The 27,429-nt window shown below is 39.8% G+C and overlaps 1 protein-coding gene across 3 annotated transcripts in view; it reads left to right on the forward strand.

The window, feature by feature from the left end:
• GRIN2A (glutamate ionotropic receptor NMDA type subunit 2A) overlaps positions 1 to 27,429 on the forward strand; it is a 164,599-nt gene that overhangs the window by 117,499 nt on the left and 19,671 nt on the right. For all 3 annotated transcript variants that reach the window (XM_085074881.1, XM_085074880.1, XM_085074882.1), the window contains 3 exons: positions 1,195 to 1,424; positions 7,044 to 7,204; positions 21,947 to 22,134. In XM_085074881.1, coding sequence (XP_084931007.1) covers positions 1,195 to 1,424; positions 7,044 to 7,204; positions 21,947 to 22,134 — 579 coding nt within the window. The remainder of the gene's footprint in view (positions 1 to 1,194; positions 1,425 to 7,043; positions 7,205 to 21,946; positions 22,135 to 27,429) is intronic.

The following is a 27,429-nucleotide window of genomic DNA, read 5'->3' on the forward strand; positions in this document are numbered from 1 at the left end:
AGAGCATTTCTACTGAAATGGGAACATGCACTCAGTATACCCACTTAGGGTTTTAATATTTTAATAATCATTGAACTATTATTAAAATAAATTATAGTTAAATCAATAGCTAAATCTTGGCGTAATAGCATCCCCTTGGATAAAGGGACAGGGCAGGGAAGGAGGTAAAGTTGCAGGTTCCAGTTACAGCTGCATCAGAACTTCTGCCTGAATTGCAGTTTAACTGAAAAAAGGATAATTAAAAGTAGGCCAAATGAGTCACAGTCAGGGGAGGCCTGTTCCTCTCCATTGAGGGAACAGGGAGTCTGGATGATGAGCAATGTGTGATTGCATTGTACTTACCTAGAGCTGGGTAAGAATCAACTGCCCTTGATTCTGCCAGGGCTCTACAAATGGGGCCTTTCCAGTGGGTAATGACATTGTTGATGCAGTTCTGCCCCTGGGTGAGCCTGAGGGCAGGGTGCTGGCCACTTCCAGCTTTGGGATGAATGAAAATATGGTTGAAAATAGAAATAACAAAAGTTACAGAATGGATTAGCTGGGGCAGAGTTTAACCTGTAATGTCAACACATTTGGAGCCCCAGAAGTGACTCTGAACATGTGAGGCAGCCAGAGCCTGGCTTGCTCTAAATTCTGTATCTATCCAGGTAGCTCCTTTGTGCTGTCTTTCTGAGTCATGCTCTGAGTACAAAGGTGCTTAAAAGTAGGTGACACATTCACACACTTTGATCTTAAATATGCTTACATAATGTTCAAAAAGCATAATGTTGGAAGACTGGAGATGATAAAAATAATTTGGGTAAGAAAAGTACTAGAATTGAATCATTAAGACTTAAAACCTCCAGTTTTCCATTTCACATGTCTGCTGGCACAGAAGACTGACAGGGCAATGCTGTGGCACATTTCTTCCTGCAAGAGACATTCCAGTGTGCTTCTCCAAACATATGTTTTCCATTTCAATTTAAAAACTTTTGAACTATAAGGCATGTAGAAAAATTGTTTTAAAATGTGGAAATTGATGTCATTACAATGGAGGGGACCTATGGTAAATCCCGTGATTCCATTGGGAGTACAGTGAATATGCACTGAAATATTTTCTAACCGTGTCTGTGGGAGTAATGTGTTGTCTCTGCAGGGGATATTGGCAAGGTTTAATCAAACTGCAGCTGAGCTAACTGCTCTTTGCAATTGCAGATCCCCATGGGCCATCCTTCACCATTGGCAAGGCAGTGTGGTTACTGTGGGGTTTGGTCTTCAACAACTCTGTGCCTGTGCAAAACCCCAAGGGGACGACGAGTAAGATCATGGTGTCTGTCTGGGCTTTCTTTGCTGTCATCTTCCTGGCCAGTTACACTGCCAACTTAGCTGCCTTTATGATTCAAGAGGAATTTGTTGACCAAGTGACTGGACTGAGTGATAAAAAGGTAGGTCTTCAGCTCCAAAAGGGTCAGTGTCCATTCTCTGTAATCCTCCTGCAAATTTGTACTTCATGATAAAACTCTGAGCAAGATAATGAGCTAAAACTGGATGATTTCCTGCTGAGTGCAAGTGCAGCCCTTTGCTAACAAACCTAAGACCTAAGCATGAAAATATCAGTTTGTTTTCAAAGTCTCTGAGTTGCCTGTTCAAAAGTAGCTGCATTAACTGAAAATTACCTTTAATTTGTGATAGAAATAAATTACTGTTTGATTAGAAAGAATGCCTTACCAATATAAAAAGCTTGAAAAACTGTGTGGGATATTAGTAATATATCAACAGAGGAAAAGTCCATTTGTAAAATTGTTGTGATGGATGTGCACAAGGTACTTGAAAGGTATGCTTTTGTCAAGTCTGTGCCCAGTTGTTTGAAAATGAAACTAAATATTGACATTAAGAAGGAATATTTAAATACAGTATAGCCCAGGGGACAACTTCACAAGGGATTTTTCTCAAAGGACAAAAAATAAAGGAAAATTGTTACTCAAAAAAAAAAAAAAAAAGCAACATCTCTGATAGCCTTGTCTGTTTTTTTTTTAACTGCTTTTTATGATCAGTCTTTGATTGATTGCCTGCTATATCAAAGCAACCAGGGCTAGAGGAAAGATAAAAAGAAACAAAAAATGATAATAGTTTTGTTTTCATTAAATTGTGTTGTCACACAACCTTTGAAAGAGCATGAAGATTGTTAAATATACCTCTATTTTAAGATAATATGCTTAGAAGAGACAGATAAATGACATTTTCTCTTGAAGATAAAAAAAAAGTAGATTTCAGAAATGTCTTTCTCCTGTTTGTGAGAAGTCCAGAGTATTTTCCTGAGCACCTGGCCCAGCACTGGGGCTCAGCTCTGACCATGCACCTCACCTTCCCCTCCTCGCTGCCTCTGGGCTGGGAAATGGCAGGACTTGTTCTGTAGCTTTTGGCTAATGACTTCCTTAGTGTTGTCATTTTTCTATTCTGTCTGCTAAGTAGGATTTTATTTCTGCAAAAATAAAAATAGAAAAATGCTTGAATCACAGAATACCATCTGTTCTTGTGTGGTCTACTGATTATTTATTTGATCTGCCACCTTTGTTTTTATTTTTCAGTTCTTCAAACTTTGCCTGAAGCACATAGAGATAAGTCAGGGGAGCCATGCCTTTCCTGATTAAATAAGTTAGAAGTCCAGAAAAGCGATGAACTATTTCAGAACATTCTTCTTGTCATACCTAGGTTTTGCCTCCTCCACAGTCCTGATTTTTTCATTTTCTCGGATTTTAAAAAATCAAGTAATTAGGGATAATTTATGGGAATATGATCTGATTGATGTTAAATTATTTTTCTCTCTCCTTTGCCATGTTGCTGTAATGCTGTTACTAGGAGAACAGTTCAGGAATTTGCAGGATTTTACTGTTCAGTAGAGAACTCTGACCCTTGCAGGAAGCAAAGTAGGCAAGGGCCAGAAATCTGGGTATAATCAATTTTGAATAATTAATATATAAAAGTTCACTGAGTTAAAAAAAAAAATAAATCCAAACCCCAACTTCTGGGCTGTTAAATCAAATTGTTCTTCTCTCCCCCTTTCCCCACTGCCACACCTGAAGAGTCAAGCTCTACTGTCAGTGCTGTACTGCCAGTGCAAAAAAGTATTCCCAGTTAGAGGTACTGGGATTTCCCTGTGTGATGAACAACAGAGAAAAATCAGGAAAAAACCTCTCTTTCTGAGCAATTGTGCCTGACCCTCAGCATTCAATATTGTCCCATTCAGGAAATGTCTTGCACTCTCTCAGCTGGTTCACCAGGTTTGCTGACATGTGATGATCATGTGTTATTTACCCCTCAGTGCTTTAGGACCTCTTTATAGTTTCCTCATCCTTTGAAATGCTGCTAACGAATTTCTGAATGCCATGTCATCCAAGTGTCACCAGAACTACATGGCACAGCATGTACTGGAGTCAGGAGGGGTGGGTGTTCATAAACTCAAATGATTCAGCAAATGAGAGGAAAATTATATTTTGACATTCCTGGGTGTGTAATAGATGTTTAAGAGCTTTGCCTTCATAAAAAGGTACAGAAAATGACTCCAAAGTATCCAGCAAAGCTGACATTCGTGGCTTTTGTTACTTTTGAGACCATTTATGCCCATTTCATGCAATGAAAAGGAAAGATTCACTAAAGGAGGGTAGGTAGCAGTGCACAGAATTGTCTTGCAGTGTTAATCTGCTGGGATTCTGCCTCACTTCAGAATTGCCTCCCCTACATGTGCCCCAGGAGCTTCTCATCAACCTTAACAGGAAACCTTAATGATGCCACTTACATCTTCCCTTTTTTTTGCAGGATTCCCAGTGTTCTTGTAGCCTTGGCTTTGTGTCCCTGTGCCCTAAGATGGCACAAGTCCTGCAGTCACCGAGATGTGTCTGTGGGTGGTGGGCAGTGAGGTGACCCTCTGACCCCAACCCCTCTCACCAGCTATCCCATATCAGAGCTTACAGGCTTTCTGAGGGTGGGCAGACTGGGACTGATTTCAGTGACTAATGCTTGTAATTATAGCCTTGAATGACTGAAAACTCTATCTCTGTAAGATCAGAAGTCACAGTGGCAGGTTCCCATCTGGTAAAAGAGGAGAGGAAAGGATTCAAATATAGATGTTCTGTGACTCCAAATGAGTTGTAATTCCTGCTATCAGAAGGAGATTATTTACTATTTTCCACTATTTTAGTAAAGTTTTTCATGGTTCTTTAAAATTCTCCAGAACCATAACAAACAGCTGCTCTCAACATCAGCCTTTTCAGTCAAGCAAGTAAATCTTTAAATTAAGTCAGTATTGAATGTTTGTGAAAGATCCCTTTGCTGACTTAATTAAATAGTCAGTTTTATTAAGGCATATAGAAAAATTAAAATAAAAGCAAAAGATTGGAGTTCTGTTGCCATGTGCTCCAGTTCTGTCAGGTGGCAGAGCATGGTGAGACAAGAACGAATTGGTTATTCTTCAGAATAACAGTAGATCTCTCCACAGCTATGATTCAAGCAAGGGGCTTGTGCATTCAATTCAAGAATTTTGTTCATGATTTAAAAGGTTAGCATTTCATAAAATGTCTGGGAAGAAAATGATTTCCTAGCAAACATGATATATTTTGTTTCTCATCATGGGACTTTAGGGAAAATGAATGCATGTAAAGCCTTGATCTTGTTTTTTTTTTCTTGTCTCTTGTCTGCCCCATAGATCTTTGCTGCAGTCACAGACAGTGACAGTGCTGTGTGCTTCTCCAGGACATGGCAGCTCACAGAATTTAAGTTTAATACTATTGATGGAAGCTTTATTCACCTCAGATATGAGTGAAGTCTTAGTAAAAAGATTTAAACCTCTTTCTTTCTTCTTTACAAGTAGTCTGTGAGCAGGCAGTAGTAGCAGATGATGGTTTAAAAAATTATCTCCTTGTGAGTGTTAAAATCTGTTGGTTGGTGCCAAGAAATTCCAGTCTGTAAATGGGGTTTGGAATCATCTGCTGTTTAACTCTGTGACTTTTGAATGAACTCGAGGTTTTTATTCATCCTTCTCTTCTGCAGAAATATTTTTGTCTTCACTGAATGTTCAATTTGAACAGATGTGTTAATTCTTTCAACCATTCCTATGAGAGGAAATGCTTCCCAACATCCTAGATGCATATGCATGTTCTTGAAAAGTGAGGCTACTTACAACCAAACTCCATTTTGAAATTACCAGAATACTCCACCATAATGTCCCTGTTCCCCCAGTTCCCCTGCCATACCCCAGGACTGGGAACTAAGCTTACATAATGCTCACCACAGCTGAGTTTCCAAAAAATTCCAGTGATATGAGGAGCAGCAATTCTTATAGACCCTGAAATCAACAGTGTTTATTTACTTTTTCCAGTTCTGTTGACTGGCAAATTTAGGAGATACTGGAAGCCATCTCAATACTTCAAATATACATTATCTGTAGGTTTAAATAAAGTTGATAGCAGGCCGCATTTATATCCAGTATAATCTCTGGACATATATTTAAAAGCAGGGTTTGTTTCAGTGCTGCATAATAAACTCAGAAAAGGAGATAGCAAATATAGACTAAGAACCATGAGTGGTGTACAGTGTAATTTTGGTGCATGGGTCAATTACTATGTGTAAAAGTAGTAGCAAAGTTATAATTTAAACAGTAAAGCTGGGAAGAGGGAAAATGAGGAAAGTAAGACATCTGTTAGCTCAACAAATAGAGAAAAATAGAGTTCATTCCTTTATGCTTTGTCAAAATATGCTTAATTAAAATGAAGCATTTAATTGTAGTTCTGTAACAAGAAAATGGTGTTGCAGCAATAATTTCACAGTCAAGGTTTGATGGAATTGAAAATACTCCCAGTTTTTGTATAAACCCATTTGTATTCTCTTTGCAAATTGGCACTGGATCTTGGGAATTCTTGATGCCCTGAGAGCAAACGTTAAAAAGAGAAATATTTCATATGTGGCCCCAAAGGAATCAGCATCTGTATAAATATTAGCCATCTCTTGCAGTATAGGGTATATAGATTGCTCTTCTAACTTCAACAGCAAAAACAGAATGCATTTTACTCTGGAATTTATGGGTGACTGCTTTTATCAATGCTCAATTCAATTTCCTCATTAGCCAATAGTTCTTCTAATTCGAGTGACCTTTTTCATTTGTTTCTCAAAGAGACATTTTAATCTAATCCTAAAGTGTCACTTGGGTTTTAAAGCAAGATATTGAAAAGGCACATATAAAATGTTCAGGTCTGCTAGCAAAAAGTTGATGTGAGATTATTTGAAGGATTGGCAAGTCTGAAACCTGAATTTGCCCTGAGCTATTGCCATTCCTTTGCAGATACCCCCTGGCTGGTTCATCTGTGCTGATGCAATAGTGATAGAGAGAGTAAAATTGTAGAATAAACCTATATGCCCTCAGGCAAACGGTTTGCAGTTTTAAATGGTAGAGATGAACAGGGACTAGGATTTTAGGTGTGAGAGCTCCAGAAGCCCTTCTCTTGTCAAGCTGCGTGGTTGCTGAGCCCTTGTGGAAGCTGCAAGAGCTTTTATTCCCCTCCAATAGTGGTGGAAGGAAACTCCCTCACCCTGTCTCTCCCTGGCACCCTCCAGGAGCAGGATATTGGGCTCCCTGTTGAGTACTGGGGATGATCCTTTTCCCATCTTCCCAATGGGGAATCTAATGTCCCAACTGAGATGGAAGTGTGACATGACTATCAACCACATCCTGTTTCCTTTTGGTTGCTCTCTACCAGTGTGTTTGGGTTCCTTCGAAAGATGTTGGCAGATGAGGATCTGCTCCAGCTTCTGCTCTCCTGCCATAATGTCTCCCATATTTGTGGGATAGAGTCACACTGGAGTGGGAGAATTGAGCTGCTTTTGCTCTGGATGTAGATTACGTTCAGTCACTGTGAAGGCAGTTTCTGGTACAATAGACCTGAATTAACTCACTGCATTTGCCTGGGAGTAATTTGAGGCAACTTACACAACTTCTGTCTTTTTCAACCTGAAATTGCTCTTCTTCACATTTTGGATGCCTGAAACACTTTGCTTTTCCCTTTTCTGTCTAGTTTCAAAGGCCACATGATTATTCACCTCCTTTTCGGTTCGGAACGGTCCCAAATGGAAGCACTGAGAGAAATATCCGAAACAACTACCCTGATATGCACCTTTACATGACGAAGTTTAACCAGAAAGGAGTCGAAGATGCCTTGGTCAGCTTGAAAACTGGGTGAGCTTTTTCCCATGGTTTTTAAAGGATACTGTAGAATTTTCAGAAACTCAAAAATATTGATCTGTACTTACTGTCATACTGAACAGACTGATGTCAGGCTGCCATGTAGTACATGTTAGGTTTTGTTTTTTTTTTTTCCCAACTGCACTGTACAGTTGTCAAAAAGGAAAATGATTGACGGTGATTTCTATGGCTATTTTAAAATGACATGGTAGCTTCAATGTCCAATGAGAAATAGTTTCAAAGGGCAGAATTAGTGTTTCTTAAATCTTAAGACAGTACAATCTCTTGTTATCTTTGCAGTACTTCCTAATCCTGCTTCTGACAATCTTGGTAAATATCCAGGCAAATATTATTGTCCTTCTTTCCTAAGATCTGAGATTTAGACTGGTGTGCCATCCATCCTTTTCTCTCTCTGAAGTAGCCCATTGTGCCTGGTTGGACAAAGAGACAAATTTTCATTCTTAATCCTCCAAAGGTATGAGAGTGACTCATTGCTCATATCATTATTCATCTGGGTGACAGGAATGTGTTAGCTCTAGTAATATTTTCTAAACATTTAGGCTTGATAGTAACATGAATATTTGTTGATAATACAACAATAATAATTTATCAGTATAGGCTTTTTAGTTTTGAAGTGAGAGGTTACCTTGGTGGGTTTAAGCACATGTACTCTAGTGGCAGTTTCAAGGAACAGCTCTCCTGCTCTTATCTATGGTGAACACAGGATACATTTCTTCCTATACAAAATACCCTGTTACTTTTGGTCTTTTTTTGGGCAACTGCTTGTCTTTTTAATTTTTACTCCCCTTCTCCCAAACCTGTATGGGAATGTAACATATTACTTAAGCAAAACACCTTGAAATCCCCTTAGAATGAAGGGGAATAAATCTTTCCTTAGAATGAAGGTTCCCTTTAAAAAGTTATCCTTCCAGCTGTTTCCTTCTCTTCTGTCTCCTTGCTGCTGTATGGTCTCTCTGTGCCCTTGTTTTTCCAGGCATTCTCAGCTGGCACTTCCCAGGCCCGGTTTGCCCAGGACAGAGGTGTAACATTGTGTGAGATCAGCCTTGCCCAGGGCCTTTCAAATGGAGCTGCTGCTCTGACTGAGCCTGTGCAAGTCACATTTCCTGGGTGACAGCTAGATGATGCATTATAGATAGACAGCTGAATCCTACCATTCCTGCTGGGAATATTTGAAGAAGGAGCTTCAGCCATTGTAGGGCTTGTTCTGTTGGCTGGACAGTTTATTTAGGGGATGTATACTCCTTGTACTTTTCACCAACCATTTGTGCTACTGAAAGCCCTGAAAAACTTGTGTTAGCTTTAAAATCAGGCCACTCGTCAGACACTTCAGTGTGAAAACAGGGGCGGCAACCTGACTGCAGGGCTGTTCAGGACATTCACTAGAACTTAGGCTGGCTGCTCCTGTGCCAGCTGATGGTCCTCCTCAAAAGCTTTACTCCTTTTGACAGCATAAACTATTCATTTTTTACAGATTTCTTTTCCCCTGCTGAAGTTTCTTTCCTCTTCTAAGTGATTTCTCTGTGTGGACATCCCCAGGTGTCTACCTTGCTCCCCTTGACTGATATTTCTGTAACAGATGGTACAAATGAGCTTCTGGATCAATACAAGTAACTGCTACCTGCAGCTGTGCTCCTTGGGATTTTGTCTGGTGGCACCTGCAGAGGCATTGAACAGCAGGGTGTCAGCTGCTTTCAGACTCATATTGTTCAAAAACAAGTTTTCATTTTTTTCTGTCAAATCTTCTGTCCTTCAGGAAGAACTGTACTTCTTCCTCTCTTCCTCATGAATTCGTTGACCAAATTCTTTCTCTCTTGCATGTAAAACATGCCCTTTCATCTTTAACTAGACTTGATGAAGTTTCCCTTCCCTCCCTGATTCACTTGATTCCATGATATTTAGTACATCTGCTCCCATGGAGTCTATGTTTCTATGGCTCTTTTGAGGATGACTCATCTCTTCTTCCTCAAAGTGCTTCTGCTTCCAAACAAATATATCATTTCTATTTTTCTCTTCAGTGTTTGTGTTCTGTTCACCTTATTACAGCTATTTTGTCTCTTTTTATCTTTCTCTCTTTCCAAAATTATTCCTGTACTTTTATCTTTTCCTTTTTTTTTTCCAGTCTCTTCCTTGGGGATATAACAAGCAACTTTTCTTATGCATAGTAAAGCTTGCTACTTCTGCACAGCCTTTTGAAAATTAACTATCTGATAATTCTAGTCATAGTTTATAAACCTGAGAAGGACTTGCAAAGAATGTCTGGTTGATAACTGCTGCTGGGAGTTAAAATAAATATTAACTGTGTTATTCCTGAGGAGTGTTTTTATAATTTGCAAAAAAACCACCAAACCTACTTTTGCTTAATTGAAGACATGAGGTTTAGTCCCTTTTAATTACTTTTGTTTAGTGTTTGATTCTTGTTTTAAGGTGGAGCAAAAAATACCAGCAATGAAGCAAAGCTTGATAACTGAATAATGCCACACATGTGGCCCTTGTAATCTAAATAGAATGAAAAAATAAAATAGCAACCTGTCACAGTTCAGTCTGGTTTTGCTGTATCTCAGACAAAATCTTTTGATCAGTTTTAATTAGCATTAACATCTTGATATGTATTGGGAATATCTTGATCTTTGAGACCATTGTGTTTAATACATAATGTCATTGAGTTGAACTGGAAGGAGAAAGCAGGAAGAAGACAGATATAAAATTTCAGATGCACAGATTTCTGAAAACAAAACCCAAACTGTTATGCTTTTGGGGGGCTTTTATCTTGCTTTCTTTCAAGAAGAGGAAGATCAGCTGCTTCAGTCCACTTGCTAATATGGCCAGAAAAAGCCTGGGGGGCAGAAATATGGACAGAAATATGTATAAAATAAATGGTATTCTTGCCTTTATTTCCTGGCCTTTCCTTTCCAACTTGGGTGTAAGGTTTAGATAAACCTTGTGTTGGAGTATTGCTGTACAAGCAGAGGTGAGTGTGCTCACATCTGTGTCTGGGAAGCCTTGAAAACATACCCAGCCCCTTTCTGGTTTCATCTTTGGGAGGTGAAGCTAATACTGTTTCAAAAATTAACATACAAGGAAAGCATCTGCCTTTGTTTTCTTTTAATTAGAGCAAGCAACTTCACTGCATGGGCAATAGGCTTGGACCTATCTTGTTCAATTAGCGTCAAAAACGTTTGAGATCATCAGCTGGGAAATGCTGCAAATCAAAGTGGAAATGAGATTTTTGTGTTAGTCTGACACTGACATTTTACCTGCTCCTGCAGGTGAATCCCCACGGGGGTTCATCACAGCTTATTCATGAAGGCTTGTTGCCATCAGTGGGGAAGGCAAAGTTATCAGCTTTATTGGGTTTTCCTCTTTCATAAGAAATCAACCTTTGTTTCTGAAGAGATCTTAAAAAAAAATCTGTGAAGACTCAGTAATATCCATCTCTTGTCACTAGGCTCTTATTTCTGAGATTCACAGATATATTTCTCAGAAAGCTGCTGAAGCACTATTTGAACAGCAGCATAACTATAAAATATGTCAGTTTGCAACCTGATCTTGAAAAGGAAGATCTTGTTGTTAAAGTACTACTTAATAATTTTCAAAATGGCAAAATGCAGTTCACTACTGAAAGCAATTATGGCCTTACCAGCTTGTCAAAAAATGTACTTGTGTCTTTCACTAAATTTCATGCACTTAACGGATCAGGTGGTCCACATGTGCTGTGCTACGTGCAGAGCTTGGGATTGTTCCTGAGGCAGGACCAAGCAGCTCAGGGCCTCTGTAGGATTTTGTTCCTTAATGAGAGCAGAAATGGCAGTTGTTGCCCTGAGCATTATTCAGAAGAGCAGAGCCTGTAAGGCATTCGCTAATGTGCTCTTGGTGGGGATGTCCAGCTCTGCCACAGCCCTGGTGGCTCCTCTGAGCTCTTTGGATGTGTATTGATCAAATACTGCCTTAGAAATGCATCACAAGCATTTCTGTCCATGCTGCATTTAATTGATCTACATTTCTAGAACCTTCAGTACCAGGCAGACAGATTGTATTGATTCTGCTTCTTGAAGAGAGAATAAGTTCCCAAATAGGAAGTCATTAATTATTGTGTTATGTTTGCAGAGCCTCTTTGGGTTTGCTTGCTTCTGTTTGCCTGGCTATATTTTTCCTGAAGAGATTATAGTTAAAGAATACCATCTTTTTGCAGGCAAAGCAACCTTCCTGTTGCAGTTCTCTGGTGTGGGTTGTATGAGCTCATAGCTCTTGAGTTTGCATGCAGTGTTTCTATTTGTGGCTGTAAAACTGTCAAGAGGAGAATTGCAGTGTCAATAAACTGGAAATGCATTTCACATTCTCACCTTTGCCCCAGCACATCTACAGTGGCATATAGTCTGGGATTTAACTGCTAATGGCTGGAATGAGGAAATTTAATTGGGAGAGGCTGTTTTTACTGTAGGGATACAATGGGAAATGTTTGCTTGCCTGTTGCCCGTCACTTCCTCTCAAGGAAGCTGCAGGAATGAATCCCTGGTGATCCCCAGGCAAGCAGCACCATGGACAGCTGCAGATCCCCTGGCTGTCGTAAGTGCTTTACAGCTTTTATTGCCAGCCACAGCTGTGACTGTGAGCTCAGGGATTTGATGCTAAAGTTTATTTGGGACTTCATCTGCCTTCCTGTTAGAGACAGCAGTGCTTGTGTTGATACACATCAAATTGAATACCTTGTTCCCTAGTCCTCTGCTATGTGCTGCTGCCAGAGCCACAACAGGAGCAGCCTCAGATGTGCTGGATTATCACATGTGAGGGGTTACATCCCCACAATTTGTGAGCTGCCCCAAGAGCTGCTATTGTCCTGAGCTGTCACTGTGATAGGGACACGTGATGGTTCTGTTCCTCAGGATTCTTCAATGACAAGTGGTAATGCCAGCAGAAACACCTGGAAGCATCGAAGTGAGCAGTGCAAATGGCATGAGGAGTTATTCCTCCCTGCAAGCCCACTCTCCCATGTGAGCACAACATGATTATTAACATGTTTTATACAGTTTTATGGCACTAAGCAGAGAAAGAGCAGGAGAAGACCCCAGAAGGCCCCGCTGGCCTTTTAACCCCGTCTGTGAGTTTATTGGCCTGAATTGAATTTTTGTTGTGCTCACAGTGGTTATGAATTATCCAATTCACAGCTTCGCACACTCTGTTATTTGTTGAACAAATACAAGCAGGTCAGAGGCTGAGCTGGCAGCTTCTGCAGCATGGCACAGGCATGGCCAGGAGGCAAAATCCCTGTTCCCATCAGCTGGAGCACGGTTTGGATTGTGCCCAGCAGGTCCTACTGTTAATTAGGTCTGCCAATTAAAGCAGTGATGTGCCTAAAGTTAAAAACAAGCCCAACTTGTCTTCTAGGCAGCCATCTGACATCTCTCTACTTCAATGCAAACCCAGTTTTAATATTTCCAATTTATTTTTACAGAAAAATCGTCATAAAATTTTCACTGAAGGAAAACTTCCTAGTTTTTTTACTTCTGTGATTCATACCTTTTCACCTCAAAAGAGGAGGGCAAGCTGTGAGAGAAGTCATCTGTTTGAAAGAGAAATAATATATTTTTATTTTTCATTAAAAGCACAAATTCTTAATTGTTCTCATGGGGATACAACAGCAGCTTACAACCAGAAGTCACAGAAGTGTTCTGCACACAAGAAAATGTTAAACTTTTAAACTGGTGGCTCAATATTTTTTTACTGTTTTTGGTTGACAACATCTTGCATTATTTGTAATAGGGAATATTTACACTTTTCTTAGACTTTTTAATGTTATGGTACAGAGAGCAATTCTTTAACCAAATTTTTAAGAATTTAGCAGGGATGGTTGACTCTGAAGAGTGTTTGAGGGAGAAAGGAAAAGGCCTGTGGGCAGCATGAGATATCTGTAGTCACAATAATTTATTGCTTTCAACCCTCCAGGATGCCTGTTATGATACATGACGAGAGAAGCTGTGCTGGAGACAGCTTTATCTTCATGCAATTGAATTTTAAAATAATGTATCAAATCATTTTATGTCCAGCTTTGTCTAAAACATTATGTTTTCCTGCTTTCACCTGGGCTACTTGTCAAAGCTCCCCATTCTGACTCTGCTTGACTTTTTGCTTCTCCCAAGCTTCAAAACCAGGATTTAAAATATCAAATGCAGTGACTGAAATAGCCAATTTTTAGATGGGTGATCTTTGCTCCAGTCATGTTTTTAAGATGTCACTGAAAAAGCAGCCTGTAGTAGAAGTATATCCTGATCTTAATGGAGAAGGAATGTTGTTCTCCTCTTCCAAAATGTTTTCCAAGTGTGAAAACCTTCTTTGGGGATATTCAAAACTTAACCACCAGTTTAACCTAGTGAATCAGAAACTTGTTTACTCACTTGTCGTTGGAAAATATTTTCCTGTGTCTGCATCTATTGTTACTACAACAAAGTTTATAATCTAAAATAGGGATTAGTCTTTTTTTTTTCTAAGAAAGTGCTGATGAATCCAACATATATCTCTAAATGTTTTAGTAAGAAGAAATGTTTAAAAATAACTATCTGTATTTTCATCAGATATATATGACAGTAATTTGAAAGATTTTTATCAGACCCTGAAAGGGCAAATAATTGTTCCAGGTGATCATTCCTTTAAGGGGGTGATGAATCCAAACCATGAATGTGTGCTGTAAGGTGAGAAATTAGTATTTCAGGTAATTCACTGCCAATGGTATTTATAACAAATGGTCAGGAATACAAAATAGCCTAGAGGACTGATTTATCTACCTCCTGGATAGCACTGTTTCCATACACAGGCACCCACTAGACCATTTCTCTGGGTATAACTCTCAGACATTTTTGGATGCTGACAATTGGAAGAGTCCATTGCTGCAGCTGGGCCAATGACAAAGTAAAAAATTCAGTAGAACAGTGAGACAGGACCATGGGAACTCCTTAGCAAAAAGCTGAACTGAACTTTAATTTTCTCAGCCAGATGAAACCTAAAGCTGAGCTGGCCCATGTCTGAAGCACTGATCAGTTCAGGCAGCTTTTGCAGTAACTTCTGTGCCTGTACACCTTTTTCCTCATAGCTGGAGTGGAAATAGAGATGTAAAATACCTTTAGAAACTGTTGTGCTGTAGTACTGACAAGTGGAAATAATCACAACTATTGGCCATTTAAGAGTTTTTTGTTGTTGTTGTTAAGAAAAAGTGACCATGGGTCGGTCTCTCTTTGCTCTCTCCTCTCTCTCTCAGTCTCTCACTCTGTCTTTTCCCTCTTTGGCACCAGACCTTTGTAAAGTTCAGTAGTGATTTACAGAGTATTGCTTTTGTGGAGTTAAACTTACGTAGTTTGGAGATCAGGAGATCATGGAGAGCAGGTGTAAATACCAAAATAAGTAAGCTCAGAAAGAATTATTGTCATAATTAGCTCCCAGGTCTAATCCAGTGAGGATTTACTGCCCACATATGTCTACTCTCATCAAATACACACAGGGGGAAACATCTAAGTCAGAGAGCACTGAACAAAGATCCCAAACTGCCTGCGAGAGTAAGGTGTTTGCTGTGCTCCAGAATGTCTACTTGTCACTATCAGTTTTGACAGGAAGCAGAAAACTATTGTACAAATACAAATGCACTTTACTTAAAACTGTCTGAAGGAGCTAAAATGTGAATAACAGTTTCCTTCCTGACCTTCTGTAAAAAAAAATCTCTGCTAAACAGTTTGGCCCATTCAGGATTTTCTCTCCTGGCTGACTAAGTTCAGACAACTTCTGTAATCAATAACTTCATTTAATTTGGCATCAGATGGCTGGGGTAACTTAATTTCAATTTACATTATGATGCTTTCTGTGCTACTTTAATCTAATATTTGTTTCAGTGTTCACTCTAATGTTCATTTTGGCATTGTGCTCTGAGGGGAATGATTTCCAATGGGTGTTTCAGCAGCAGCCACCCAAGCTAAGAATTGGAAAGCTGGTTTGCAACTGGGCAACTGCTGTCTGTGCTGAAGGGCTGCAGAGATGGGAAAACATTTAAATTCGCTGCTCCATCTAGGAACATTTCTCAGAGGGATCTCTTCACTCCAGTATCAATTCTGAAATCGAATATCTTAAAAGAAATGTGTGGCTGAATGAGCACAGCTTTCCTGCTTTTACTGCTGAAGTGAGCAGAGTTCAGCACTACAAGCTGCCAGCAGAGCTACAAAGACTCCTATGGTATTTCCACTCATGGCAGGATTTTCTGGCATCAGTTTTTCTGATGGCTGATTCCTGTTTCCCCATAATTTTCTGTCCTTTCAGGAAATCCAGTTATTCTCATATTCTTGTAATTCTTACATTCTCAGCATTTTCTTCACGGCCATAAGATAAATCCATTGCTTCTTTTGCAATTTTTTTTTAAGAAAGAAAAACAACCAACCTTGTCTCTCCATAGAAACTTGCCTCTAGGAGAAAAATAATTTCTAGTAATTTATTTTCAATTCCTTTACTCACTACCTGAGAGCTCTTCTGGTGTTTTTTGATTGGCTTTTTTTTTTTTTTTTTTAATACTACCTACTTTGTCTGCATTAATTTTTTTTAGGGAATGCTGTTATCTATCTATTATCTTTAAATATTACAAATAGTCTGGAAAAAAAATTAACAGGTGGAAGTAGCTGTATGTCATCTAACTCCTCTTCTTTTGAGAAGCTATTCTGAGTTTTAGTCTTCATTTGCTTTGGGGTTGAGATCAGGTACTTGGTGAGCTGTGCTGAATTTATCCTTCATTATGCTATTGTAACTGGGACAAAACCTTTAATCTAAAAATATATTCCCCCTACTCGGCTCTTCAAACTTTGTGTTTTGATAAACTGATGCGTTGCAAAAACTTCTTGGCTTGGCTTCTGAGATGTGAAGTGGGACAATCTTCCATTGTATAAATTAATCATAAAGGCACACTAAATTTTCCATTATTTTGTTGCTAAGGGAAATGGTGCAGGGATGGGGAAGGTGGGTGGGCAGAGGGTGGTGGATGGGAGCTGCGGTGAGTGAGGAGGGTGAAAATCCCCGTTCAGGTAAGCACAGCCAAGGGAGGCAGGGAGGTTCTTGGGGAATTTTCTGGCAGCTGGGATTGCCCTGGCAGGCGAGGTGAAGCCTCCACAATGTCTCATGTTGGTGCTAATGTCTGTCAGAACCTGCTCTTTCAAATTGCATGTCTGCCTTTCCTGTGTGAAGATTGAAGTGAGGATAGTTTGAGCTAGGAGAAAAGTTGAAAGCTCATTCTGTGCCCATGAGTTCATAATTTAATTGGGTTGTACTTTTGCTGACCTGCGTTGTTGCAGGGGGTGGTTGCTGAATTTTCCCCTAATGAATTGGCAATATCAAGATGTCAAGAAATCCATTCAGTGTGTGTGAGCTTCAGTTCTGTGAGGAGCCATTTGAATATGTACTGAAAGATAAAGTCACTGCTGGTGATCAAGTGCATCAGATAAGCTGAAATGCATTTTAGTCAAAACTGGGTAAAAGAAATCAACAGTCCTTCATGCTGAAGGTTAAGTATCTGCTTTTGCTCCAGCAGTATCAAAGTGTCACTTTGGACCTCTTTCAGGGAAGCCTCATCTTCAGAGCAGCATTTTTTCCCTTTGATTGCTGTGTCATTCCATAGTGACCTTTCAGCACTGGATCCCCAGGACACAGAGAGACACAAATGATGCCATGTCCCTCACTACTCACTCTTGACATACATTCTTTTATCTCTTCTGTGGAGAAAGAAGGCATGAAATGTAATGTAAAGTTTGTAATGTAAATCCATCAGGTCTTACTGACAGTTTTTTTGTACTTGCTGCCCTCCCAACAATGCTACTGATGATCTCCAAAATATATGCTTAAATGTCATCCAGCCTTAAGTGGATAACATTTTCTTTTTTTGCCTAATATTATTGTGGCTCCAGAACTACTGAGCAGATCGGCATTTTAGATTTTTACATCTCATTCCATCAAGAGAACAAAATTGCTGAAGGATCATGTAGTGGGTTAAGGAAGCAAAGAAGCATTTTTCAACTGAGTTATACTTCTGTTGTTGAGGGAGAAGTGACTAATAAAGGAACATTTTCACGGTCCTGCTTTTCAGTTTTCATCCTAGGAATTTTATGAAAAGTTGTGCCAATAATAAAGATGAGGAAAATTATAGGGAAGAGTTCTCAGCTCTTCTGAAATGTTTTTTATTTCTGTACCTTTTTATCTAACTTAAGTTTTCTTTACACAGGCAATTTTGAATGTGTGCAGCAATGCCTGAGAATGGATTTTTGCAATAGCTATTCTGATTTTTCAACTCTTATCCTTCTTGATGAATCATAAATGTTTAGTTACGGGACTGTCCACACTTATTTTTCACAGCTCTCCCACTTCAAATTATTACATTCAGGAATGCCCTTTTGGGTTTTTCTAGAGCTATTCCAATTCATGATTTTATAACACCTGATGTTCTCTGATGCTGTGTGAGATAAAATTCTCCCCACCCCCTCTCCTCTTGGTGCTTGCTTTGTGATGAAGGACATTTGCCTTTGTAGTTACTGTTATATAAATATCCCAAACAGTTTATTTCTCCTCCTAGCCAGGATTATTGCAGTAGTTCTGAGGAAGTTTGCAAACCTGCTCAGATGAGTCACAGCACTGTAATCCTGCTGCCCTGCACTCGCTGAAGGTGCCTGGCCTGTTTGACCCGTTCATGAACCTTCTCTTCCATTCCAGCTTTGTCAGCATTCTAATATTTCTTACCCGTTTATTTAAACCTCCAGAATGTCACAAAGCTTTTCCCTCCCTGAAGTGGCTGCACTGAGCTGACAAGTGAATTGCTCATTTGATGTGCCTGAGGTTTGCAGGAGGCTCAGAGCCTCTGTGGGTGCATCTCTGTGCTCAGGGTGTGGAGGCTGCTCTGCACCGAGGGGGGAACCTCAGCAGCAGACTGCTCAGCTGAGCACACACTTCAGTCTGGCTGCCACAAGAACCCAGAGCTGGGGCTTGCCAGTCTCTCTGGAGAAAGAGCAGAGAGAGCTGGAAGTCCAGGCTTACCAGTTCTGCCTGGAGAATGACAAGACAAGGATGGGTTTCTGTGTCCAGCAGGCCTGGCTGTGCGGGCAGCCTGGCTTTTCCATCAGAGCCCAGCAAAACAGCAGCTGTGGCTTTCCCCACACAGACATGGCAGGAAGGAAAGCCCTCTGTGTTCCCAGCAGCCTTCTGGCCTGCACACATCCCTGCCTTGATCTCACTGCCAGCTTTGCAGACAACTCAGACAGGGTCACATTTTTGGACTTTCCCAGATTTTGCTGTCTCCATTTTTGGAAACGCTAATTGAGAAATGTTTATAGTTATCTGAAAGTTCTTAAAAATTTGGAATGCCAGAAATTCACCTCCTAGTGATGGAAGAGTTGGGTGCCCTAAAATCTGAGAGCTTCAGTTGGGGCTTGTTCCTCCCTGCCCACGCTGCAGGGGCACAGCGTGTTCTGGAGCTTTGCAGGAACAGTTCTTCTGTAATCAGCACACGATGAAGAGATGATTAAGCCTTGAGAGGTTATAAGAGTTATGTTGGAAATGCAGAAAATATATTCCGAATAGAAGTTTGTATTTGTGGACACCAAGAGTTTTTCAGGGCAATCAGTTTTTGATTTACAGTTTAGACATTGGGCAGCGACTGATAGCAGAACCTTCAGCTCTCAGCATCTGTCAGGCAAGTACCTCATGTTTTTAAATTGATTTGTGTAATGGGATTTGTTGTGACCTTATGCAAGTAGTATAGAAAAGCTCTCAAAAGTAAAGCCTCCTGCATCCTCAGAACCTGTTTCATGTGTAAGTACTGCACTGATGCCAGACTCCTGGGAAACTGGGGAGGTGCTCCCACAGTGAGCAAGTGAAACTGTGATTGTGCCTTGTCTTTCTGTCCCAAGGTCTTACTGCAGTGCTCAGTAACTAAGGAGGCAAACTGCATGTGGAGTGTGATTTCTGAGGTAGCACAAGGTTTTGCCCTGGAGTCTTTAGCAAAGAGTCTTTTTCCTTTGTATTTCTGACTGAGACTGTTTTGACAGAACAGCTAACTCTTTATATTTTCCCAGTGTTTAACAGCATGTGTTGTATGTGCTTGCACTGCAAAACTGTAAATCCCAGAATCAACAGATGCCAAATTCCAGAGTGTGTTTTAAGTTCTCTGGTTGCAGCAGTGGAGAGGATCAACACCTCCCAGTCCCTGAGCTGTGAGCATCCACTGAGAAGGGAGGAGTCCTTCCTCACCCTCAGATAACTGCAGATGTCTCAAAGTGTGAGGCTGGGCTGTGTTGGTTTTAGTAATTGTCTGCTGTAGATCAGAGAAGCTACAATATCCTGAGGGTACAGCAAGCAGGTTTGTGGGTTTTTTTCCACTGTGAGTCTACCCAGAGGACATAGATTTTTGTTTTTGCTCTCTATACAAACAAAGATTGTCTCTGAAGTGCTGAATCAAAGCCCATCATTTAGAAAACCCTGATCTTGAGGGCTACAGGCTTGGGCAGTGCCCCAGTACCCTCTTGGCTATTTCCAGTTTAGCTAGCCCCACTGCCAGGTAGCCATCCATGCTTTATTTATGGGTTGAATTTGTGACATCGCCTACCAGATGTTTAGTGATTTTCTGCAAGTTTCTGTTCCATTTAAAGGAAGGTGGGAACCAGATTTTGAACATTGGTGGAGCTAATCTGATTTTTAAACTGAAGGTTGCACCAACTAAATTTTAGGGAAGAGTGGAAAAGCAAAAGAACTGATGGCCCAACTATTTCTTTTAATGGTTGCATGAGCCACCTCCACTCTAAATTAATTACTTCACTAAATTTCAATTAGATTACTTGAATGGTGACTGTTGGGATAAATATCCTTGAAGAAAAACTATAAAGGACAGTAATTAGTGACAAGAACTTCACTTTTTCATGACAGCAGACAAAATCCAACGGCTTCACTCTCTCCTGGTATTCCTCTTGGTTTCATGTGAGATAGACATGAGTATTCTTCAGTGCCACATTTTTGGTATCTGACTTAGAGTTCTGAAAAAGTTAGGGTTCTGTTGATTGATTATTAAACTTTGAATTATGATGTGCCTGAAAGCTTGTTGGAGCTTTTTTCTGTCAGCAGCCAAAATGCCTAAGTCTTACTCCATTCTGTGGGTATAAATGAAAAGCTTTATCAACATTAACTGATATCAGCTTAGTCGCAAGAGTGACTCCAAAATTTCATAGCAACAGAATTCACAACCGGTGCATCCTCATGCAATGTAATTGAAGCTGATGCTCTTGTACCTGTTGGTGCCACAATACATTTATTGTTCTAGCTGCCTCTCCATGAAGACAGGCCCCAGGTGTAGGTGGGCAGTGCTGTGCCAGGCTCTGGCAGCTGCAGCCCATCAGAACGGTGCTGCAGTGATGCTCTGTGGCTCTGCAGAGGCTCAGCAGGCAGGGCTGGCACTGGTGGGAGGATGGCAGGGTGGAGGCTCCACCTACAGCACCCAGTGAAGCCAGTGGTGTGGCTGTGTCCTTCTGCTCCTCCAACCTCCTCCAGGATGTACAGAGATGTTGGGAAGGGAGGATGAGTCACTGGGGAGTGTAAGGGCTTTGGTTCAGTGCGGCATTCAGGGGAGCTTTGGCCTGACACCCAAACAGCTTTTTCCTCTTGCTGTTGTAGGCTGCTGCTCTTGTGGATGTGGTAGAAATCTTAAAGGTTTTGGCTGCAGATGAAGGCAGCACTGCAAAATAAAGTTTTATCTTTTCAAGTTTGCCTACGAATTTCTGTCAGTACAAGAATGTCTTTTCTTTGGCTGGATCTGCTAATGGCAAGTGATTGTCCTTCCAAATGGCCTCCTCTTCTTGTATGTACATTTTCACTGCCTTCATTTGTGAAACATCCATGCTCCTGCCTTCTAACTCTTGCTTTGCAGTGCTTCTGAAAAGGTATTCCTGATGGACAGTGCTTCTTTTCCTTTATATACTGAATTTTTTTTCCATGCCTGTTGCATTCCCTGTATTCTTTAGAGAATGGGATTATCCCATTCTTACATTTTCAGGTAGATGGGCTAAAAGGCTTGAACTTTTTCACAGGTTCCTTTCTTCCTGCTGTGATCCAGATACACAGATAATATGTTTGGAACTGTGAATCATAAAGAAATATTTTCTGTCATATTTAAGTGGGATTTAGATAGCTCTATGAGATATGCTCCAGTACCTTCCTTTGTCTTATCAACGACTTAACCTCTACCTTCACTGTTTATTTTTGGAAAGAGAATTAAAACAAGGGTGTGTATGCAACAATGGTGAACATTTCAATCTCATTTAATATTTTAAATAAACTAATTGTTTATTGTTGTTTCAATTCTAAGTTCTCTGTTGTCATTTCTGTTGGTTTTGGTGACCATTTTTCATCTCAAGATATTTATTATCCATTTTGATAGCAAAGATACAAAGATGTCAGGGCAAGACATTTTGTAGATTGGTTTCTCCTGCTTGGTATTTTTTAACAGCATCCCTTAAAATAGAAATGCAAAACTATGTGTCCTACTTTCCCCTCACTAAAATAGATGCCTTTTGTTAATTTTAGATACAGCAGAGCAGGATATGTAATTAATGATATCAAAGAATCCATATGATATTCAACAGGGTCCTAACATCAAGGACAAAAGAAGTCTGACAACAGCTGTCCCTAATGATTTGGTTTGTAAAATGTTTTCTTTTATTGCAGGAAGTTGGATGCTTTCATCTATGATGCAGCGGTGCTGAATTACAAGGCTGGAAGAGATGAAGGCTGCAAACTTGTCACAATAGGCAGTGGATACATCTTTGCCACCACTGGCTATGGGATAGCTCTGCAGAAAGGATCACCTTGGAAGAGACAAATTGATCTCGCTCTCCTTCAGTTTGTGGGAGACGGTAGGGACCAAGCTTTTTTCCTTTCTTTTCTTCTCTGGGTATGCACACTTAATTCAGCTTTAGTAGCTCTGAGTCTTTTAGCACTGTTCTCTTGGAGTCTTTAAACTAAAAACAGGTAAAACAAATGAGTAACATTACTTCTTGATGCTGACACAGGAGTTCTCTACCACTCGATTCTAACTCACCTCACCGCCAAGGGCATCGGCATCTATTTTCAGAAAGTGTTTTCATATACATCACAAAGCAAAGCTGGCCTCAGTGTTAGAGAGAATTTATGCATTTATTTATTTCCTTTATTTTTGTCTCTGAGCAATTCCTTGGTAGATGAGTTATCTTTCAGCATGACTGTTTTGCTATTAAAAAGTGTTTAGCTCAGTTCTGAACCAATGTGAGTGATTCCTAATCCAGGATGGATTCATTTAAAATTCTGGTTAAAGAATGCCTGTGAATTGTTTCATTGTACTTCAAACAAATATTTTTCATTCTAACACAAAATAGAAGGACTATAGGTCCTCTTGGCACTTCTGCCCTGCAGGAGAAGACTTGCTGCACATCTTTGAGATATTTGAAAACAGCAATGATGACTCAGTCTCCACATAGGGTTTGAGCTCCTTTTTGATTGTAGAAAGCTTCATGTTTCACATTTGCAAGCAGATAGAAATATGGCAATTAAAATTTTTCTGTGTTATGACTGACTGAAATCTTCTATCAGATTGGAATGTGGTATGTATTACATAATCTTTGGGTTTTTTAAAGATGGATGTGTGTGTTGACTTTGCATTTCCTTATCAGTGAAAGAGAGGGCTTTATCAAAAATTAATATTGGCTTAAAGCCACCAGTAACAAGCTATTGAGGGTAAGAATGGTGAATTTCAGTACAATAGGAATGTCAGAGAGCAGGATTTAGCACAGAGGCCAGTTCCATAAAACCCAGGACATTAATTTTCACGGGGCAGACAATGAGTGTGTTAGTCTTCCAGCACATAGATTTGATATAATACTATTATAATACTAAACAACTGGCAGAGGTGTGATCATCATGACTGGTGCATTTGTCTGGTGTGTATACAGAGATAATAATGTCATCGTGTCCATCTGTTGGATTTAGAGAGGTTTATGGAACAAACCTCGCCTACTGGGATGAAGGAATGAATGGATGAGCTGCAATGGCTGCCTTTCAAATATTCACATATTCTTGTGTCAAATAGCTGCAATTAATTGGCTAAAATATTTGCTTTGTATTTCTGTTTGTGAGTATTCTTGCTACTTGTGGAATATTATTAAAAATTATCAGGTGCTATAAATCTGACCTCTTTTTAGATGGGGAATTTGACTCAGAGAAGTTGAATTATTTGTCCCATACTAAAGAAGAAAAAGCTTCTGTAGCCTGAAGGAAGATCTGAGTTGTCTTTCTCAGTGTGGGCTAACCCTTCTAGATATTGCCAGAGCATCAATTGGGTTTTCATTCCTTTCACTTTGCATTTCCTTCATGCTTACTCTTTCTCCACTTTTGATACTTCTCATCCAACAAAAAAAATTAACTCAGAGAGAAAGAAAATTAATGAAATAGAAGGGAAAGAAATTGAAGCTATTTAAGAAAAAGCTCATCAAAATACTGAAGGTGCTGCATTTTTGTGCTTCACCTCATCTCTGAATATCAGGGAGAAGACAAAGTGGGTGGGAGGAAAGTGTGAAAAATCCTACCTGGTATTTGCACTTTGACCTGTGGACTTACATAGCAAATGCGTCCATCTTCAACCCATTTTTAGTAGCTGAAAATAATACAAATGAATTGCCTACAAAACTCAGTATTAAAAGTTAGAGAATAGCAACAGATATAGTGAACACCCAGGTGAATGAAACCTTGTCATGAAATGTCTGCTCCCTTGCTCATCTTGCCCAGATATTATTTCAGAAGATAAGCGAATCTTTTCAATGCACAAACCATGGGAATTGTGAGCACATTTATACCATTTTTTCAGTACTCTTAGAAGTTACTCTGAACAACCCATGGATGATAAAACATTACTTTTCTCTTGTAAAGGATCCTTAAATTTGTTCACAAAATGGTGTGGGCACTAGTAAAGAGAATAGTAGTTGGACATACATGATGTGTAGAAATTATTGTAGGTATTTTTCTTTTAGTCCCAGAACTGTTTGATACCTTGTCTCACTCACTTCATTATGTCACAAGTCTACATGATCATTTTCAGGAAAAAAAGATCCAACTACTAAATAAATGTGGGGAAAAGAAAAGAAAAAAAAATCAACAAAAAAGCCTTAAGAATGAAATTTCTTTTACTGAGTTACAAAGTACATTGCAGGTGAACTGGAACAAAACACCAAGAAATTAAATGTAAAGAGTAATTGCCCGGAACTAGCACGACCTGATTTTGTAATCCATGTCTAACTTCAGTAGTTCGATGGATAATCTTTTTAGCTGTGAACTTACATAACTCTGTTTTGGTGAACTAGAAGGGATGAACCCAGAGTTCAGACCAACATCACTTTGCTGTATCACTAAAAACCTCTTTGAAGTTCTCCAGACTAAAAGCAAGTATGGTTAGGGGGAAACGTTTCGTCTTAAGATGGTACTCCTGGGAAAGCCTCAGTGGAGCCTGAATGAGGTTGTTTAAGTAAATAGGCAAACACAAATGAAGGCAGAAATCTTCTTTCACATGTATAGCTTCTGTAGAATATATTATTCTCAAAGACTAAGCCTGTAAAACAGCAGAGCCCCAAGTAGTATTGAATTATTCTTCAGTATATGTAATGGGGCATTCATCAGAGTATGGAATAATTTCAATGAATGATTGGAAACCTAATGAGTTTCATAACTATAAAGAAAAAAACATTCTAATGAGTTCACCAAACACAATTTCTTTACATGAATATTATGTTAATGAGAGGAAAAACCTTTTTGGATTATACTGTATACTTGGATAAGACCAAGTAATTTATTTAAAAGTATATCTGATTGCACATACAAAAAGCCATGATCTCATCTCTTTTTTACATTTACCCAGTACTGAAATGGCCTTTTCAAATGTATTTTAGAGCTTCCAATTTCCTCTGCATGTGTCTTTCTCCTGTGATTTTTCTCATTTGATTTTTCCTTGCTGCTTCTATATCATTCTCCTATCTAAGCCAGTTCACTTACACATTGAAATGAATTTTTTGTGCAGTGGATAGGAACCTTTTACCTCTTCCTTGCTGATGTAAAACATCCAACTGAAGAATTAATTACTTGTTCATGCAGGGGCATCTTCTCATACTTTTCAAAGGATGATACTGTTTCTGCATTAAAGGCAATGATTTTGAAACCTCTTTTTAATCTTGTTGGCATTGAAAAAAAAAGTAAATTCAGAGAGATGTAGACTTGTGTGAGGGATAACTTCAAGCTTTGACTGGGTGGTTTATATATATTTTTCTACGTGAATAATGTTCCAATCCTGAGGAGAGTTCTGCTGGGTGGAGAAATTACACTGACAATTAGCAATCACACTGTGAGAGCAGCTCTGAAGCCTCAGTATAAGGAAGCAGGCTACAAGATGCCAAATTTGTTACTCTAACAAAGAGGAAAGGAGACAGAGGAAAGAAGGATGGGAATGAGTTGCTGAGGAGTTTAAAGAATAGCTGCTTAATTGTCTCAAAAGCATAATTATGCTCAAAAGGTTTCATCCCTTGCTCTGTGCAAGTTCACATACATAGCCCTGTTCGTGGGAAGTTGAGATGAATATGCACTTGTTAGTACAAGATTAATTGCTTTGGAAACTGAATCTTTTTAACAGAAGGAGTTAGGAGTTGTTTTTTCTTGCATGAAGCGTATGAGTGAAGTGTATTGCTAGTAAATTTCTGGCTTTGTTCATCTTACTGTCTATATAGCACATCTCATTATCTGCAAAAGCTTCCTGCTGATGATTAGCATCTGCAGCTTTGTTTAGGATAGTTGATCATTGTGATGATTCTCTAAAGCCCAGTGGCAGTTGTGCTGCTTTTTTTGGCTTGCTGTGGTCACAAGACGAAACTTCCATTGTTTTTTAGTGGAGAAGTAAAAATATTTCTTCTGAGACAAGAAGACAATTTCTCAATCTTCTGTTGAGAAATAGAAGCACCCAGGAGTTCAAAAGCAGCTAAAATGATACGGCTGCTAAGAAACAGCACCATCATTTTGTTTGGATCTTCCACCCACATCCCCAGCAATGTGTCAGAACAGAAATGTTGTGCGCTGAGGAATCGCATGAGCCGTGCTTTGATTTCTTTTCTGAACCTCTGTAGCAGCAGCTGGCAGGCTGCTGTCCCCAGCCCCAGCGTGGCACCTTGCAGCTGTCACCTGCTGTGTGCCACAGCTCTGCCTGCACAGGGGGGAAGCTCAGGCACAGCCTGTGGGGTTCAGCAGCTGTGTGACCAGCATTTGGGAAGCACCCCTGTTCCTCCAGCCTTCCACGGCAGAACAGCTGTCTGCAGGCCCAGCTATTGCTGGTCCTCCTCTGGCTTGGGCTGCATGTGCCATTTAAAGAGTGGTGCTTTTCTGAAAATATCTTGAAAGATCATTTGGAAGGCAAAATCCTACAAAATCATTTGTGTCTGAAACCCATAGCATCATGTCTTTGGGATTAGATGTAGAACCACTGGTGCGTAGAAAGTGAGGAGAATTTAGCTTTCTTGTTCTCTTTTTTTCTTTCAGTCTTCCTCCCAGCTTCCTTTTACCTTCTTTTTTTTTTTTTTTTAATTATGAGAAGATGAGATTTTTGAACTGCAAATGACAGAGCTGCTTCAGAATTAAGACAGTGAGAGGGATTTAGAGTGTGCATGGGATGGAGAGAAAGACAGCAAGGAGCCTTTAGCTATGAGGGATGCAGAAGAATAGAGGGATAGAACACTCATGGCAACGGAAATGGATGGATACAAGGAAAAGAAAATGCTGGGTAAAAAGAACAATTTTGGGGATGAGTGGGAGAATATCAACCAGCTGGCCAGGCTCTGCATCTACTCATCTGAGGTATTCATAATGCGTTGCACTACCTGTGGATGAAGAGCTCAGTTCAAAAGACAGAGTGGGAAGAGATCTCCAGGAAAAGAGGGCAGATGGTGTAGCTGTATTAAGCCCTTAACCCTTCAAGCTGCAAACCTTAAAGCAATTAGAGACACAGACATGTAAAGAAGAAAACTGGTTCTGGTTTGAGTTTCCACAGAGTCTGTTATCCCTTCCTAATAACTCCCAGTTCTGGTTAATATTTATGTGCTTTTAGGACAGCTTAGTACATTAAGAATTGTTTTCCTGGGTGGATAATT

Source organism: Lichenostomus cassidix, chromosome 14 (assembly GCF_008360975.1).
Source record: "Lichenostomus cassidix isolate B80296 chromosome 14, HeHo_3.0, whole genome shotgun sequence".
NCBI classification, from domain to species: domain Eukaryota; kingdom Metazoa; phylum Chordata; class Aves; order Passeriformes; family Meliphagidae; genus Lichenostomus; species Lichenostomus cassidix.